Raw genomic sequence first — 19454 nt, forward strand, 5'->3', positions numbered from 1 at the left:
TAAAAAAATTATAATACAGTTCCTCAAGCTCATTTCTACATTAAATTCTGAGACAAGAGCACAAATGCAGGTCTATGCACATGTCATTTAAAGCCAGAAACCAGGCTGCAAACTGTTAAATCAAGTATTTATATTCTAGACTCCTAGTTCAGTTCAGTTGCTCAGTCGTGTCCAACTCTTTGCGACCCCATAGACTGTAGCACGCCAGGCTTCCCTGTCCATCACCAACTCCTGGAGCTTGCTCAGACTCACATCCTTCGAGTCGGTGATGCCATCCAACCATTTCATCCTCTCTCTGGACTCCTAACTTGTAAATATAACTCTTACCCACCTGGAAACCCACGTTCCAATTAAAGATCCATAAGTTCTGTGACATTCCATGTAAAACCATGTTGGCACCCCCTTTTCTCTGCTCCCTTCCCCCATCCCAGCAGCCCCCTGGGTGTAGGCAGTCTTCCATCATCCATCAGGCTCTGGGATGATAAACCGAGGAGGCCCCTATGGGCCCTGGAAGTGGATGCTGAGCAGTTTGGACAGGAACTTTCAAGTCTCACGGATACAAACTGTGTTCTAGAAGAGGACAGAGGTGCAGCCCCTGGCACTTTGGGCCTGTCTCTGGTGGCGAGGGGCACAGCTGGAGGAGAGCCAGAGGGAAACCCTCTTGAAAGCACAACCCAGGGCAGGTCCCCTCTTTGTCAGTTCCCAGGGCAAAAACGTAGCCCTTATCACACAGCTTACAATTTAAATCCTTTCACATCCAACCTATTCCAATAGATTTAAACTACAAGAATGTTTTTTTAAAAGAAGAGAAATATAGACCTCAGGTGTTGGGAATGATCTACCTACTGCAACTGAGGGCTTTGACAGCTAAAACCAAAAGGAAAAGACCTCAGTTAGATGTTCATAAATAATGTATGCAAGTTCATTTGTTTAAGTAGACAGTGTTTTTCAACGTGTCAAATTCTAGGAACATTTTATTGTGTCAGTATTGTATAAAATTCATCAGGTGATATATGAATTTCAAAAATGTAATACATTATACCAAGAGGAAAGATCATTTGTCTTCCTAAGGAGGTGATACGACATTACACAGTAGACTGCCTTGCTGATATTATTAGCCATGAATCCCATTTGGAATTTACTGCTCATCTCAAAGGCTTAGCATTATTTAACTGTAATAACTCTCAATCGTAACCAGTCAGACGATCGATTCAGTTTAATCACTGATGTTCCTGTAATGGTGAAACACTGGATTATTTTTGTTTGAAGCTAGCACACCAAGTCCCATGGTATGGTATAATTAAGAACAACTGTTTACTTTTTCTTAAATTCAACACCCCTCACCCCCACCTCAAAAGCTAGACATTAAAGTACTAAATATAATGATCTTGGTAAACCAAATTGCTAGGTTCCTGGCAGCCCTTCCCTGTTGTTTCCCTTAAACATTTCTATCTGAAATGATGATGAATAAAAAAAGAAAAAGAAAAGAAACCTGGAAAATATACAGCTATCCCTTCACTGTATCGTCCACCTAACCATCAGAGTTTCCATTCCGGTGCTAAAAAACACTCCCTCCCTCCTTCCTCTGTCCCTTTCAGACCATTTTAGATTGTTACTTGCATTGTTTCAAATGTCCACGGGGCACTCGTAAGATCTAGAGACACCAGCCAATTATTTTATGTCTGTGAGTTAGTCTCCCCAAGCAGACTGGGAGACAGTTTTGAAGGTCTTCAATCATCTTGGTTTGCTCGGTACTCCACGAGGGCCTGATCCATGCAAGTACCCTAATGTTACTGAATAAACAAACGATCACCTTGTTGCCCTCCTGAACTACACGGTATTGAGAGTTATTCTGGCATAAAGAGTATCAGAATCAGTTCCCCACAGAAGTGAGTTAACCCAGTGCATCACCACTAGAAAGTTTAAGAATTTGAACATTAGAAAGTCTCACTATAAGATACTGGATGAGTTCATTCAGATCCCACCAGGTAGGGAATGATATACAGATAACTCTCAGAACTTAGTGGCAAAGACAAAGACTGGTGCAGCATGCCCTTGTGAAATCTTTTTCAAGTGTACTTTGTTTCAATTATATTTTATAATTATCAGGAGACTAGCCTTGGCTATGCTTTAAGAACACTGCACTTAATCCGAGCTTATTTTTCAGAGGCAAAATTGAAAATACATTAGATCCTGGAAATGCTTAGAAGGGAATCATTCTGAGTGGCATTGCAGTAACTGGTCAACACATCTGGCAGCTGGTGCCTTTCATCCCCTCTACTTTCAGCTGTCCTCTTTCTGTTCTTCTTTTGGCTTGTGAGATCTTAGTTCTCCAGCCAGGGATGGAGCCTGTGCTCCCTGCAGTGGAAGTGCAGAGTTCTAAACAGGGGAGCACCAGGAAATTCCCACAGCTATTCTCTTTTAAACGTGTTTTAAAACTGTCAGCAGCCTCTGATCTCTTTTGGGAATAGATAGGTTATCAAGCATGAATAAAGGCCTTAACACATTTACTAGCATTTGAATTCTTCCCAAGATGCAGCTTCTTTTTGGTGGATTTCATTAAGTTTGTTCTCTCCACAAACTTAATAATCTCAGGTATAACTACCACTTTATTCAGAGCATCTTTGGTAATTTGTTATAACCCAGTTATTTAGCTTATAAACGGCCCCACATAACTTACCTGTTCATTTAAATGTTTAACATTTAAAAATAAATTGTATAGTGGACCATCATAAAAAAATTCATCTAAACTCTGCTCAACATATTTTTCCTTTTGGCAATATTCTAGAATGAAATACAATCCACTGGCATTCTGTGGCCATCTGTATATCTTTTTAAAGTACATTTCTGGCATAGCCCCACCAACTATCACTTTCTCAAAGTCCAAAAAAGCTGTTGGACCAAGAGACAGGCTTATGAATAAATGGATAACTTAATGCATTTCAAATCACTGGGGAATGAATAGACAATTTAATCAAGGGTACTGGGACAAGTGGTGACCACAATGGAAAAAAATAACTTCACAATTCATAGCATACCAAAAACACAAAACCAAAACAAAAAACCCTCCTCACATCCTACAAAAAAAAAGGGGGTGGGGAATGCCAGATGAATGAAAGACCTAATTATGAAAAGCAAAAATTAAAACACTAGAAAAAATATGTATATATATGAGAAAATCAAACTAGGGAAATGTTTCTTTTAAAAAACACAATAAACAGAAACCAAAAGGAAACAGACTGACAAATTTTATTGCACTCAAATAAAAAATGTGCATCAGAAAATACCATTAATAAACAAAAAGACCAAGCATAGCCAAAGCTAGTCTCCTGATGATTATAACATGTAATTAAAAACAAAGGGCACCTTAAAAGATTTGACAAGGGCAGATTGAGAGTAGATGCTTATAATAATATAAACAATACAGGATTATTATCTCAAAGATGTAAGCATAATACATCAATAAGAAAATAAAAACCCAATAGCCAATGGACAGAAGAGAGACATTTTTCTAAAGAGGGAACATTGGCTGGCCAATTAACTTATAAAAATGTGCCCAACCTCATTCCTAATCAGGTGAATGAAAATATAAATCACAGTAAATTACCAGTTCACACCTCCAGACTGGCAAAAACTTAAAAGTCTAATACAGCCAAGTCCTGGCAATAAAGCAACTCCCATGCCCTGGTTGTGAGTGTAAACGGGGACCCCAGTTTCGAAAGCAATTTGGCAGCATCTAATAAAGTTGAAGCCTGGAGAAGCAAACATGGGAATGTTCCATCATCTGATTTCTTTTAAAAGCAGTGGAAGCTTAATATAGGGGGCAGTTTGGTTGTATTAGCATAAATTCTGATTTTGCAGAATTCATTTCTGAAACCTGATACTTGCTAGTAAATAACAAAAGCTAACATTTGAGCACTTAGTCTGTGCCAGACACCACTCTGAGCACGGATTATTTTATTTGATCCTCCTAATGATCCAGAAAAAGGTTGCTATAGACTGAAAGTTTACGTGCCCTTGCCCCCCACTGAGTCCATGCTGAAATCCTAATCCCCAGTGAGATGGTATGAGGAGGTGAGGCCCTTGGGAGGTGACTAGGTCACAAGGGTAAAGCCCCCATGAATAGGATTAGTGCCCTTATAAAACAGACTCTGGAGAGCTCCCTTAACCCATCTGCCACATGAAGGCACAGAATGAAGACAGTCGTCAATTAAGAAGAGGGTCTTCACCAGATGCCAAACCTGCTGGCAAAACATCTAGGCTGCACAGATTCCAGCAGTGTGAGAAATACCAACGGGGTCTACTGTAGCACATGGAATTCTGCTCAATGTTATGTGGCAGCCTGGATGGGAGGGGGATTTCAGGGAGAATGGATACATATATCCATTCATCCATGTATATGTATGGCTGAGTCCCTTTGCTGTCCACCTGAAACTACCACAACATTGTTAATCAGCTATATACTCCAATACAAAATAAAAAGTTCTTTTTTTAAAAAAAAAAGGATTAAAGAATAAAAATAAAAGGAAAAGAGAAGTGTGAGAAATAAATTTCTGTTGTTTATATGTCACCCAGTTTATGGTATTATATACCAGCACAAATGGAAAAAGACAAGAGAGTCGTTCTTATCACTATTTTACAGATGCACAGAGGGCCAAGGTCCCAGAGCCAGGACATGACAGAGCTAGCATACGAATCCAGTGGTCTGGGTCCACTTTTACATCCTGCATCCCATGAGTAAATAGTATTTGCAGGAGATGGCATGGCTTGTCCTGAATGCGATGAGTAAACTGTAACATCACTAAGTATGTGTGAAGCACTACCAACTTTATGTCTGAAAAATTAGTATGGTTTCCCAAGTCAACCTTGATAATACACTAAAATCAAGGAGAGAAGGAAGAATGCTTCTAACGTTTGACTTCCATGTTCAAGGAGCAAATAGAGTTCAGTCTTGTGTTTTCAGGCTCCCTAATTACCAGGAGAGTATGTTCTCCAAGCCAAGTACTTTTGCCTGGAAAATCCCATGGACGGAGGAGCCTGGTGGGCTGCAGTCCATGGGGTCGCTAAGAGTCGGACACGACTGAGCGACTTCACTTTCTCTTTTCACTTTCATGCATTGGAGAAGGAAATGGCAACCCACTCCAGTATTCTTGCCTGGAGAATCCCAGGGACGGGGGAGCCTAGTGGGCTGCCGTCTGTGGGGTTGCACAGAGTCGAACACGACTGAAGTGACTTAACAGCAGCATGTTCTCCAAATGGCACTTTGCCTAAGTTTCCAAAACAATGTTCATTCCAGGAAGCCACAGACTCTGACATCTCATCCCAATGTAGGGTGTCTGGGAATTTCACAGTATTATTTTGCTTACGAGGTACCTGTTAGTGCCTTTGATTATATGCTTCAAAGACTTTAGTTTTTAGACTTTGCTAATAGGACATCATCTCTGAATAAGAAAAAAAAAATATGAAAACTGCCATTATTGAGACACACCATTGACAGAATTTGAATAAATCCATACATTACATTAGATTGTAACAGAGTTAAGTCTCTTGGTTTTTATCATTGTATCCAAAAGACGCTTACTCCTTGGAAGGAAAGTTATGACAACCTAGATAGCATATTCAAAAGCAGAGACATTACTTTGCCAACTAAGGTCCGTCTAGTCAAGGCTATGGTTTTTCCAGTGGTCATGTATGGATATGAGAGTTGGACTGTGAAGAAGGCTGAACACCAAAGAATTGATGCTTTTGAACTGTGGTGTTGGAGAAGACTCTTCAGAGTCCCTTGGACTGCAAGGAGATCCAACCAGTCCATTCTGAAGGAGATCAGCCCTGGGATTTCTTTGGAAGGAATGATGCTAAAGCTGAAACTCCAGTACTTTGGCCACCTCATGTGAAGAACTGACTCACTGGAAAAGACTTTGATGCTGGGAGGGATTGGGGGCAGGAGAAGAAGGGGACGACCGAGGATGAGATGGCTGGATGGCATCACTGACTCGATGGACGCGAGTCTGAGTGAACTCTGGGAGTTGGTGATAGACAGGGAGGCCTGGCGTGCTGCGATTCATGGGGTCGCAAAGAGTCGGGCACGACTGAGCGACTGAACTGAACTGATCCTGGTTATGAAAGTGAATGCCCTTGTTCTTGTATTTAGGAGTTAAGGGACATCATGCCTGCAATTTACTCTTAAATAGTTCAGAATAGAAGTTATAATAATAATAAAATCCTAAAAAGAGAGTTGCCATATGATCCAACAATCCCACTCAATATACTCAGACAAAACTATAATTCAAAAAGATACATGCACCCCTATTCTCATAGCAGCAGTATGTACAATAGCCAAGACATGGAAATAATCTAAATTTTCATTGACAGATGAATGGATAGAGAAGATATTATATATGTGTGTGTACACACACACAATGGAATATTACTCAGCCACAAAGAATGAAATCATGCCATTTGCAGCAACATGGGTAGACCCACAGATTATCAGACTAAGTGAAACAAGTCAGAAAGAGAAAGACAAATACCATATTATATCATTTATATGTGGAATCTAAAACACAATACATACCAGTAACTTATCTACTAAAGAAAGGAAACCACAGACTTGTGGTTGCAAAGTGGGATGGGTAGGGGAGGGAAGGAATAGGGGTTTGGGATTAGCAGAGGCAAACGATTACATATAGGATGGATAAAAAACAAGGTTATACTGTATGACACAGGGAATTATATTCAATATTCTATGACAAACCATAATGGAAAAGAATATGAAAATATATAAATATATGTATAAATGAGTCATTTTGCTGTACAGAATTAACACAACACTGTAAATCAACTCTACTTAAATTTTTTAAAAAAGCAAGACGTTAGAAATAACAAATGTTGGTGAGGATGTGGAGAAAAGGGAAATGTTTTACGCTGTTGGTAGGAATGAAAATTTGTGCAACCACTGTGGAAAACAGTATGGAGGTTCCTCAAAAAACTAAAAAATAAAACTACCATGTGACCCAGCAATCCCACTCCTGGGTATGTAGTCAAAAAGAACAAAAACTCTTAATTCCAAAAATACACACACTCCAATGTTCATAGTGGCATTATTTACTATTGCTGAGATATGGCAGCAACCTAAGTGTGGTGTGTGTGTGTGTGTGTTGTACAACATGAGGAACAGAGCTACTGTAATAACTATAAATGGAGTATAACCTTTAAAAGTTGTGAACCACTACATTGCACACCTGTAACATATAGGATTGTAGAGCAACTATACTTCAATTCAAAATGAAAGAAACCAAGGTGTTGGCTTTGAGAGGGAATCAGGTAGGTCCTTGCTTTTCTCCTTAGGCCCATAGAATGGTGTTCTCCCTGTGTCTTCACATCATATGTTTTTCTGGGTCCAAATTTCCCCTTTTTATAAGGATACTAGTCACAGGATAAGGGCCCACCCTAGTGATCTCATGTTAACTTGGCCCTCTGCAAAGACCCTATTTCCATATACGGTCACATTCACACGTACTGAAGGTTAGGGCTTCCATGTCTTTTGGGGAGACACTACTCAAGCCATAACACCATTCCAGGTATATTTCTGATGGGGGAGAATTAAGACTGGAAGTAAGGGCCTCATGGCCCTAACATCTGCATTATTTAAGGATCAACTGTATTGTTTCACTGTCTTTTTGTAAATGTTTGGTGCTTTATAAAGCCCATGATTTATAAATCATCTCTATCCCTACTCATCCCTTACCTGGAACATATGAGCTTTCTTCACAGCCTTCAGTTTACACTCATTCCTTCATCCATCTACTTCCAGCAGCCCTCATAGTGCCCTGTAGCTTTGGGCTGGCGTTTTCTTTCTTTTTCTCTGCTGCCTAAGGGGCTGCCCCATGTTCTTTCCTCTATACACTGCTCTGAATATATATCTCAAACACTGTCTTCTAGCCTTCTATGGAAGGCTGTTCAAGTACAACGTCAAGACTGAATCATGTAACCTTTCATCCTTCCCCACATTCTCCATTCTATTTTCAACAAACTTGCAAAAGACCCAAGCACAAATTAAAATTTGTTCTGGTTTTACTCTCCACAGAAATAGTAAGCCCATGAAATCAGAGCACAATCTAGGCTTCAGTAAGTAGCATGTTTAGTTGAGTAGAAAGTATAATCCCTTATCTCTGTGCTTAGAACCTTCTAGCTGTCAGGACAATGTCTGCACACTGAACAGGGTCTCCACATCTCTTCAAAACTGCAAGGAGCCCAGGTGGGAGGAAAAAAAAACTGTGGGGAGAACTTGAAAATATCTGCACTGGTCATTGCTTCAAACTCTCCACTAATTGGCCTCCATCCACTGCCAGTTTTGTAACTTTTCAAATGCTGGGGGTATAAATGCCCTTTGTGGAATACTGGGAAGTTAAACTTGAGCCCTAGATTAATGCTTTATCCAACTGCCTTTTTAACACAGTCCATGAGAACATTCCTAACCCTTGGAAATCAAACAGGAATTCATCTTAGCAATTATCATGGCAATATCCATTGCTTTGGAGGCCACGTGTAACAATGTTAATATAAAATATTTCAATTTAGCAGTGGTTTATGCATTCTGTGAGTTTTTCTGCAAGGCACGCACCTTGCTGATTTACCACTTAGCAGCTCTCAATGCCAGTACCACTCAGTGTGGTCCACAGATTGGCAGCATCATCTGATTAGACTCTGAGAAATGCAGGCTCCCGGGCCCTGCCCCAGACTTCCAGAACGAAACTGTATTTTAAGGAGACCCCTGGGTACTTATTCTCACTCAAGTTTGCTAAGCAGTGCCCTCATTTTTCTATTTCTGTTTCTAAATGGCAGGGTGGGCTTGCCCAGGGACTCAGCGGAAAAGAACCTGCCTGCAATGCAGGAGCCACAGGAGACACAGGTTTGATCCCTGGGTTGGGAAGATCCCCTGGAGGAGGGCATGGCAACTGACTCCAGTAATCTTGCCTGGAGAAGTCCGTGGACAGAGGGACCTGGTGGGCTATAGTCCATAGGGTCACAAAGAGGGACACGACTAAAACAACTTAGCACGCACACACACAAATAGCAGGCAACTACAGTTCCAGGTGAACTTTTTAAAGTCCTCAACCAGTTTTCTCATGAAACTAACTGAATAGAGCTCTTTTTTTTGGCCTCACCATGTGGCATGAGGGATCTAGAGTCCCAACCAGTGACTGAACACATGCGTGCCCCCTGCTGTGGCAGCACAGAGTCCTAAGGGAAGTCCCTGAATAGCTTTTTTGGATGTGACTCTATTTCCAAATTTTTTTTTTTAATGAGACTTTTTGCCTTAAGTAAAAAGAAGGCTTCAGACCCACTCTCGATCTGCATTCCTGTTTCTGCCACATACATGGATTAAAAAATCCTTCATGCCCTCCAGACCCTTGAGGTCTTAGCAGAAGCTCAGGAACAAACATCTAACAACAAACAGTGGGGTCTTTGAAGCAAGATCTCTGCCAGGGACCTTTTGTCTGTAGGCCAGCGGGAGCCACAAGAACCTGAGCGCAGACGGGGAGCCCACTGCAGCGGACCTCCCAGCCAGAGCTCCACTCCCCATTCCAGCCTTCGTCATCTCCTGCGGGAGCCCTGGCAGGTACGGTTATATCTTTGTGTAGCAGTCCCACAGCCTGAAAGACCTAATATAGCCACTAGCACTTCTGCTGCCTCGCAAACATCACATTTTACTGTCTTCTGTGCTCGATCTTAACAGCCTGCTTCACTTGGGTGCTATGCAGGGCCCTTGAGACTCAGTCTTATTGGGTTTCTGGTACTGTGTCCAGAAATCTTGCTGTCATGTCGTTCAGGCAGACAGGAGACCAACCCTATCAAAAATTTCCTTTTTGTTTTTTTTTTTAAGATTTAACCTAATGTTTTGCTTGGAAATCATTTCAAACATAGAGGAAAGTTGCAAAAAGAACTTGTCAATTTAATACTGGTATAACAATACTTGATCAAAAGTACCATCCCCATACCAACATGTGAAATGATGCAATAATGCTCTCTACACGATTTTTCCTCCAACACAGGATCCAGTGTTGGGTCAAATACTGCATTTAGTTGCCTTGTCTCTTTAGCCTCCTTTAATCGGGAAACCTTTTCACGGCCTTTCTTTTAACATTGATACTTTTAAAGGATACAGGCCTTCTGACAAGAGAACATTTCTCATTTGGGAGCTAATGTTTCATCATGATTAGATTCAGAAGCATTAGAAGCATTCTTACCTAACTGCTGCATAGGTACTGATTAGCCTTCTCACCTGCCCCTTGTTGATTATGATCACCTCGTCAAAGGGTCCAGTGTCTCCAATGAAGTTTTCTCTGGCAACATGTAGTAAACTGAAAAAGGACTGCCTGTGGACGTTAACGTCCTAATCCAAGAAACTTAGATGTTACCTTATATTGCAAAAGGGACTTCACAGCTGTGGCTGAGCTTGAATTGGGGAAGAGAATCATGAATCATCCAATGGAATCCCAATAGGGCTTTATTACGAGGATGCAGCCGGACAGGAGTCAGAGAAGGTAACATGACAGCAGAAGCAGAGAGATTTGAGGACACTATGCCTCTGACTTTGACACCGAAGGGTGCAGAAGCCAAAGAATGTAGGTGCCCTCTAGAAATGAGCAAAGACAGTAAACATTCTCCCCTGGAGCCTCCCAAGGAAACCAAGTCCTGCCAGTGCCCAGATCTGAGCCCAGGAAGACTCCTTGCACACTTGTGACCAGATACATTTGTTAGTTTAAGGAACTCAATTAAGGGTAATTTGTTCAGGTGGTAACAGGATCCACAACCCATAAACAGTCTGGGGGAGACAGAGCCACATAAATCTGCTCCCTGTCAAAATCTGCCCCCAGATTTTACATCAGGGGATGGTTCTTGCCTAGGCCAGTCTTCACCATGATGATTACAAAACGCTCTTTTCAATTCCAGCACTCCTCTCCCTTAACGAGCTCTCAGCTTTCTATGGCAAGTACCTCATCTGTTAGTGTATTTGTGACCTCCACTTACTTGTATATTTATTTTCCATATACCCTTTATGACTTTCAGTTTTTTCTGAGGGTCTGATGGTTTATAATTTATCTTTCTGCTTAATTATTTTAGGACACAAACCCTTCTGGGGTTCAGGTTCAAACTACGCATAAGCAGCCAGGATCAGAGTCTCATGGTCTGGCTGACTGAGGCCCTGAAACCCAGGCCACAGCCCCCTATAGGCTGACCCGGACCAAAGTAGAGGGCTGGAGTAAGAATTCCACCCACTGGGTAGGGCGTCACCAAGGGTAGAGATGTTCAAGAAGGACAGAGTTGACAGTGGAGGACAAACAGGAAATAAGAGACTCACAGCAATGCCTGACATCCAAACGGCCGCAGGTCCTACGCAGTGTTCTGGTTTTCGGGTCTGAGTGCTCTATGCCTTTCCGAGTCCTGCTGTCTTCAGTCTGTGGGAGCGCCAAGAAGGAACCCCGAAAAAACAAGCCCTGGTGAAAGGACCTTTCACCCACGCTGAGACCACACCCTGCCGGAGCAGGCTGGCCACGCCTCCTGCTACCCGTGAAGGTGGGGTGTGTTCTCCCTCTTATCGTCACAGCGGCTCTTCTTGAACACGCCCACCTGTGTAACTTCTTCACACGGCATCTTCTATGCTCCCCTGGGAAAATGCACTTCTATGCGTTCCTGTCACAGTGCACTGTAACCATATGCATGAAGCATTAGACAAGCTGAGCAAGAGGTCCCGGGTGACGGCCTCGGGAGCTCATACTGTAGCCATCTGGCACCTGGACTTGGGCTGAAGGCCCTGCATCCCCTGTCCCCACTGGGTGCATCCCGTCCCCACTGTGCTTCACTTCCACGCCACCAGCTCTCACCTGAGAGTCAGAAACCACTGCTCAGCTGTGTTCTCTCCCAGCGGGACTCACCATCCCTTCAGACGTTAAACATTCAAATATACGTGGACAATAGATAAGGAATGAAGACTTAAATAAGATTTAACAGAAAAAGTAGAGATACTGAGTGTGAAGGGACCATGCAGCGGACGCAGGATATGTTGACAAAAGCTCCCCTCAGTGCTGGGAGGAAGGACAGAGGTGTGATTTCATGTATCAAATTGAACTCAGACATCTGAAAGCAGGCAAAGGCAGACTCGTCTAGAAAATAGAGAACAGGGAATATCATCCCAGGAGCATTTCCATCCTTCTGCAGTGAACTCAGGGCTGTCAGAATCCCTTACTGAGAACCTGAGTTATCAGGTAATCATCAACCAGTATGTGAGACTATTTTAGCCCTAAAACAAGAAAAAAAAAAGTTGCTCAGTCGTGTCCGACTCTTTGCGACCCCCGTGGACTATATAGTCCATGGAATTCTCCAGGCTAGAATACTGAAGTGGGTAGCCTTTCCCTTCTCCAGGGGATTTTCCCAAACCAGGGACTGAACCCAGGTCTCCCACATTGCAGGCAGATTCTTTACCAGCTGAGCCACATGGGAAGCCCAAAACAAGAAAAAAGGATTTCCTCATAGGCAGAGCCAGGCATCTCTCCCAAGTCCATTGTCAAAGCCCACATCTACAGACAACTGCCCCTTGCCCAACTTTACAATCTTGGGCCTCCATCTCTAGGCTGAGGTGGGGCAACCCCTCCAGGCCTCCCTCTGGATATTGGAGGGCTCCTGTCCAAACAGGAGAGCCCGTGACTCATTTACTGTTACTGTTCCCTGCTCAATATGTTCCCCAATATGTCATCTGAAAGGAATCACTCATTGAAATGACCACTGTGTGACTGGTTGTTCCCCACGGATGTACTCTACATTAATAAAATGGCCAGGGCATCGCTGGGACCCCCAGATCCAGGAGATAAGCTTACCTGTCCAGTCACATTTATCATCTTACTTCCCAGGGAGATCCCATCCAAGAGTACTCAAATAGCCTTCCAAGAGCACTGGGCTATTTCTTGCCCATGTTCAATTCCTTATTTTTGATGAGTAAAGCAGAAATCAGTGGAATGATTGCCCTGGGTAGTTGAGATTATAAATGGTTCTGGCTGAGAACAACTGATCTGCCACTGTTATCTGAGGTTGTGACAGCAGGGTGAAGGGGCCCAGCTACCCTTCCCCACCGCCTAAACACAATCAAACAGTAGAAGCCAAAACTATGGGTCAGGGGTTCTTAACTGGGCATCTATGGATGGAATAATTTGCGGCTCTAAACTTGGTGGGAAAACCTTTCTATATTTTTACTAACCTCCTACTGAAATCGAGCATTTCCTTTAATCATGAGCACAGGTGACAATCCATGTTAGCACTGACAATACCTATGACTTTGTCAACAAGTCAGATGCATTCTTTGCACATTTCAGTTGCCACAGATCTTCTATTTATGCTCATTATGATTCAAAACAATATGTGACCCACAACTAGATACAGCTTTGTAACACATCATTAAAGCAGAAGTATGAAATCAGACGTCTTTGAACAACATTGTAACCTACTTCCTTATAATCTTATCTCCTTGATGTATTAGAAAACTTGTTTCTGAGGAGGGGTTCACAGGTTCACCAGGCTGCCTTGAGGAATCCATGGTACCAGGAAGGTTAAGAACCCCTACCTAATGTGAGCCTTGTGACAGCAAATTCAGAACACTGGAACCTAAATTCAGATTGTTACTGGCCACGAGACCCCCGGGCATATTTCAAATTTTGACTACTGGCCTACTCAGTGATATTCACAATTCACAAAACTCACAAAGCTGTTTTTAAGACTGAGCAAGAGAATGTAAAGGAAAGTTGTGTACTGACCCAAAGCACAGCACCGTAAAAGATGGTGTGGTAGAAAGACATTCAGCAATGGGGTGATGTAGAAGGAGGTGAACTGTTATCTCAAAGCCATGTAGCAGCTTGAATCAAATAATGCTGCCCACCTGGCCTTAAGAACAGGGCTACTCACAGTGCTGTTCCAAGACTGGGGAAGGACTGTGCCCTGCGGTGGAGACCAACATGCTGCTTTGTTCATTGAGATGGTCTTGCTGGGAATGAAAAAACTTCAGCTGAAGCAAACGAAACAATGTGCATAGAACATAACAACCTGCTGAAGGACCACACTGCTCTAGAGTCTTGGGCACAGAGCAATGATACATCACACACAGACACAGAGCAATGATACATCACACACACACACACACACACACACACACACACACACACACACACACACACACCCCTTACTCTATCCCAGGAGTGATGAGAACAATGAAATTGATCAATTTATTGGGCGCAGAGCAATGATACATCACACAGACACACACACACAGAGCAATGATACATCATACTCACACACACACACACCCTTACTCTATCCCAGGAGTCATGAGAACAATGAAATTGATCAATTTATTGGGCGCAGAGCAATGATACATCACACACATACACACACAGAGCAACGATACATCACATACACACACAGAGCAATGATACATCACACACACACACACACACACACACCCCTTACTCTATCCCAGGAGTCATGAGAACAATGAAATTGATCAATTTATTGGGCACAGAGCAATAATACATCACTCACACACACACACACACACGAGAACAATGAAATTGATCAATTTATTGAAACAAATGCAAACTCTTACGGCAGCAAGTTAAGCAAGAAGGCGTCTATTTGACTGCAGAGGAAGAGCAGCACACTTTTGCTCTGCGCAGTAGAAACAGTGTCAACCCAGCCTCCCTCCAGCCCAGTAGATCACAACAGATCAGGTTCTTAAAACAGCCAATCACACTGTCAGAAGGCAGCATTTCTTCTTTTAATAAGCAAATTCTTGGTAACTGCTGATGTGCTGAATAGAATTTAAACTACAGCCACACTTGTCTTTAATTAAAAAGCAGCTATATATTACAGTATATTCTATTTTAGATGATAAAGGGGACTACAACAGTAAATAACACTACAGCCATTAGAGTAATGTAGCAGTGCTTAGATTTTACATTTCCTTAAAATGCAGCAGAACTGAAGTTGTTGATAATTATCAAGAGTTCAGTTTGCATACGTTTAGCAGTTCAAAAAGATGTTCAAAAAATACTAGACATCCTTTCCCTACTAGAAATGATTGTGCTCAGAATTCATGATTATCACCTGAAACAAAAATTTTCTTTCCATTTCCTTCTTCCTCCCATACCACACCCTAGTCTCTCCTGAACACATCTTCCATGGTCTGTCCCAACCCGATCCATCTCGTTCCTAACTCTCAGCTCTTGGCAGGACCTGCTACATCAGCAGATTCAGCTTCAGCCTCAAGCTAGTCTTCAAGTATAAAGTTATATCACATATTAACACCACCATATTCAGACAGCAGATACACTTGCTTTCACTTTTCAAATGGAAAAAAGAAAAACGCCCCAAAACCTCCACTTCCATTTATCCACTGTGTTCAAACAGTACCATACTGTTTAATCTTACACAGTATACAGACTTTGAAAGACTGAGGAAGTTGGTGGTGAGGAGGCAAGGCGGTGAGTAGGGTTCCTAGTGTCTATCTATCAATGCTATTTTTTATCTCTAGGCACAAGAGAAATATTTGCTGAAAGCCAATCTAGTTCCCACATGAGTCTAACTGCTTTTGTTCATTATTTTTTTTCCCATGCCAATCCCACAAAAAAGAGTAAGTGGACATATATTCATTTTGAAAGATTATATGTTTCATACCATGAACCTATCTCGGAAGAATATTATGGGCTGACACTAATTCTATCTCAGAACAGACAGTGGATATTTTTAACGGTTTTCTTCCTACAAATTCATTGTAAATGAACTCATTTCATCGATAAAGCATAAACTTCTTTAAAAACAACAGGATAACCCAGTGATGTCTAACAGTCTGAGTCAATATAAACTTACCTTTTTATGTGAACTGTGACCCACAAATACACTACCCAGCAGTGACACGCACTTCCTTAGGTGAGTTGAAGTTGCTCCTATGGCTGTAGGCCTCTACATAAACTATCCTCTATCTGTGCATGTAAAAAACTCAGACAAGTTCACAGCAGCAATCCACAGTGATCTTTATTTTCACATCTAATATACCGATAAAGAGTTGGAAGAGAAACTCTTATTAAGAGAAATAAGCTTTTGCCTTTCAACTTTACAGTAAGGCCAAATCTTTTCCCATCCTCCAGGTCAATTTTATAATGAAGAAGTGGTGAATGTAATAGGTGGTAATTTACCAAGGTGGTAAATTAAGTCATTACTACTGTTCAAAAAAGGCCCTAAGGCCATCCTATTATAAAGAGATAAATGGCACCAACTGATAGGACAGAACCAAAAAAAGACCAAGGAGACACCTTTGTTCTGTGAGATCAGAAGCAAGCAAGAGAGGACCTGACTGAAATAAAACGACAGACACATGAAATTTCTCATTTGTAATTTTAATTGAAGCGTTGCTATTCATTTTTAAAGTCTTTCCTCATAAGCACCAAATTTTAATATCTATATCAATTTGGGTGGGAAAGAAACTCCATGAAGAACTCCCCTCCAGAAGAAAACAATGATGTTCACTCCTCCAAACAACCAAATCAAATTCAAAGTCTACCAAAATGAAAACAAAACAAAACAAAACAAAAGCCCACGCAGAAAAACAGAAACAAAAACAAAAATCACATTCTAGGGGTTCAGTGCATTTAGCAGCCTTCACTGTGCTGTCTAATCATCCTAGTTCATCAAAATATACATTTTCCATTTGATTTTTAAATTAAAAAAATAATTAAAAACAGGAAACGTGAAGGAATTCACAATCAATTGCCTGACTTGTTTCGATTTCATGTACAGCATAGAAAGGTCAGGAAGGCTATTTGCAGCACACATGACTCGGGGACACTGATTTTCAAGGTTTAGCTTTCTTCCAAACAGTGTAAAATACCCACCTGGATAAGGAGTCAAGGAATAAGAGGAGGTAATTGAAGGCATCACTTAAACTTTGTTTACTGGCCTATAGACTGGAAGATGAATGAGCACTTCAAAGCTTACAGCGCTGTGGTAATGAGAGCAAAGGCCTCTGAGACAAGGGCACTTCACAGCCTGGATGCCCGCCATCTGTGACGCTGGGGCGAGGTGCAGGGGAGCTTAGCAGAGAAAAGGTTAAAGGGACACAAATATTCTCTCAGAGAACACTTGTGCTTCCAAAGACTCTAAAATGTTTTAGGGAATTAATATGAGAAGGAAGAGTGGGAAGGAGAGAGAAACATCAGAGGGAGTGGGAGGAGGAGGGTGGCAGAGGTGGGAGGAGAGGGACCGAGGAAGAGAAGGAAAAAATGGTGGAAGGATGAGGGACCAGAGAGGACCCAGAGGGTGGAAACCTTTTCTCCAGATGTCTTCAATTGCTTTCAAAAGTCTTTGAGCATGTAAACAAAGATCTGACTGTCACAGAATGCTCTGGAGAGCAACCCTGATGAAGGTGCCAGGCAGGGAGAGGAAGCTTTGGTCTGCAGAACACTGTCCAGTTTTTAGGAGGAAGAAATGCACTATGAAAGTCCAATGACAATGCTCTCCTTTGCCTTTTCTCCAGGTTGTTCTCTTATTTCTCTGGACCAACTTTACTAAGTGGAACTAAATGGAGGACACCAACAACTGACTTCGTGATGCCTGGCATCATTTTTAGCTCTATCTCTACTGCAAAGCAGCATCAAGCCAAGTGTCGAAATTAATATTAAAGTAGGATAATATAAACGTAAAAGGACAGCGAGCTTCTTCAGCCAGCCTGCTCCAGCTAGGGTGGCTTTCTGAAACTCTGAAGTGCACGTCAATCCCCTGGCAGGCTGGTTGAGACAGGTCACGCGGCCCCAGCCTCCAGTGTTTCTGACTGGACAGCAGGCTGGGGTGGGGCTTAAGAATGTGCCTGTTTAACTAGCTCCCAGGTGATGTCATAGGTCTGGTGGTACTGTGAGGACCAGTGGTGCCATACCATCCAAACCACCTGGGAGGCTGTGTCAGGGCACACCCCAGCATCTGAGGCTGGGACCCAGGAATCTGTATTGTTTTCAAGCGCCCAGGGTATTATTACAACATACAGCCAAGTCTGAAAACCAGGGCCTTCTGTATACTACAGAACTAATTCTGTTTCCTGAAACTGGTAAATGGGCATGCTTTTTACATGGGGGTTCTGACTGGGCAACACGATGATGTGGTCAAAGGATATAATTCCAAGTACGAAGGGACACAGACGATCTCCTTCGAGAATTCCACAGGACAATACAGGCGCCCCAGCTGTTCTTCGTAGAGTGACAGGGCTTCTGTCAAATTGACACAGTTCCCCTAAATCAAAGAGAGAAAAGCAAACAATAGGAATCTTAAGTCCTATGGAGGGTCCCACTCATTGGAAGGTCTCTAATAAATGAGAACAATTCTAGCTTTAGATAAAAGTTCATCTCTGAAAATGAGATAAGGTTTCTGTACTTTCACAAATTGCATTGCATTCTATTTATAGGTCCATTAGCTCATTATCCTTCTACTTCATTTACCAAGCCATTTCAAACTATTCGAGGATGAAGCAACAGAAAGCAGTGAAACCAATTTCTCATTAGTGACACAGTCATTGTATCAACACCATGCAATTAGCAAAGATTCATACACATAACCCATTCAAAATAAGTTTTCCCTAAAGTCACTGCAGTATTGAGGATGAAGTATCAGAAACATACTGTTCTTGATTTCCAGAATGACTTAAACTACAACCTTCTTAAGAGTCTAAGATGTTGACACAGAACTATTTCACACCCTTGTGCTTTCTCCAACAAAAGTCAAATCCAGATATATACACTAAAGGTATTTCCTCATTTACTTTTTATCAAACATTTTGTCTTGACTTCATTGTTCTAATTTTTCTCCGTTTCTTGCCATTTCTTGTCTCCCCAGCTGGTAGGAGTGGTCAAGGAAATATAGTATAAATCTGCTGATAAAGATTTTTTTTTGAAATGTGTTCTTTTTCTTAATTATTGAAGTATAGTTGGTTTACAACATTGTGTTAGTTTCAGCCATACACCAAAGTGATTCAGCTACATATATATATATATACACACATCTTTTCAGATTATTTTCCATTGTAGGTTATAAAAGATACTGAATATAGTTCCTTCTGCTATATAGTAGGTCCTTGTTATTTATCTATCTTATGTATAGCAGTTTGTATCTACTAATCCCAACCTTCTAATTTATCCCTCCTGGTCCCCTTTCACCTTTGGTAACTATAAGTTTGTTTTCTATGTCTGTGAGTCTGTTTCTTACAGATTCATTTGTACTATTTTTTAGATTCCACATATAAGTGATATTTGACTGTAGACAAATCAAGGATAAACATAGTGACCTTGCTCCTTCAACTTTCTTCCAGCCTGCAACTTAGATGTGATATGTGGAGCTGTGGCAGCCACTCTATGACTATTAAAAAA

General features: G+C 41.7%; 1 protein-coding gene across 1 annotated transcript in view; it reads right to left on the reverse strand.

Moving 5' to 3' along the window:
* Window positions 1–16435: 16435 nt before the first annotated feature.
* The window catches only part of SMS (spermine synthase), a 49446-nt gene continuing 46427 nt past the window's right edge, over window positions 16436–19454 (reverse strand). The window contains exons 10-11 of the mRNA XM_052663181.1: window positions 18209–18324; window positions 16436–16937 (exon numbers count right to left, since the gene is read on the reverse strand). Of these exons, the coding sequence (XP_052519141.1) occupies window positions 16898–16937; window positions 18209–18324 (156 nt within the window). The 3' untranslated portion in view covers window positions 16436–16897. The remainder of the gene's footprint in view (window positions 16938–18208; window positions 18325–19454) is intronic.

This window comes from Budorcas taxicolor, chromosome X (assembly GCF_023091745.1).
Source record: "Budorcas taxicolor isolate Tak-1 chromosome X, Takin1.1, whole genome shotgun sequence".
In the NCBI taxonomy this organism is placed as follows: Eukaryota; Metazoa; Chordata; class Mammalia; order Artiodactyla; family Bovidae; genus Budorcas; species Budorcas taxicolor.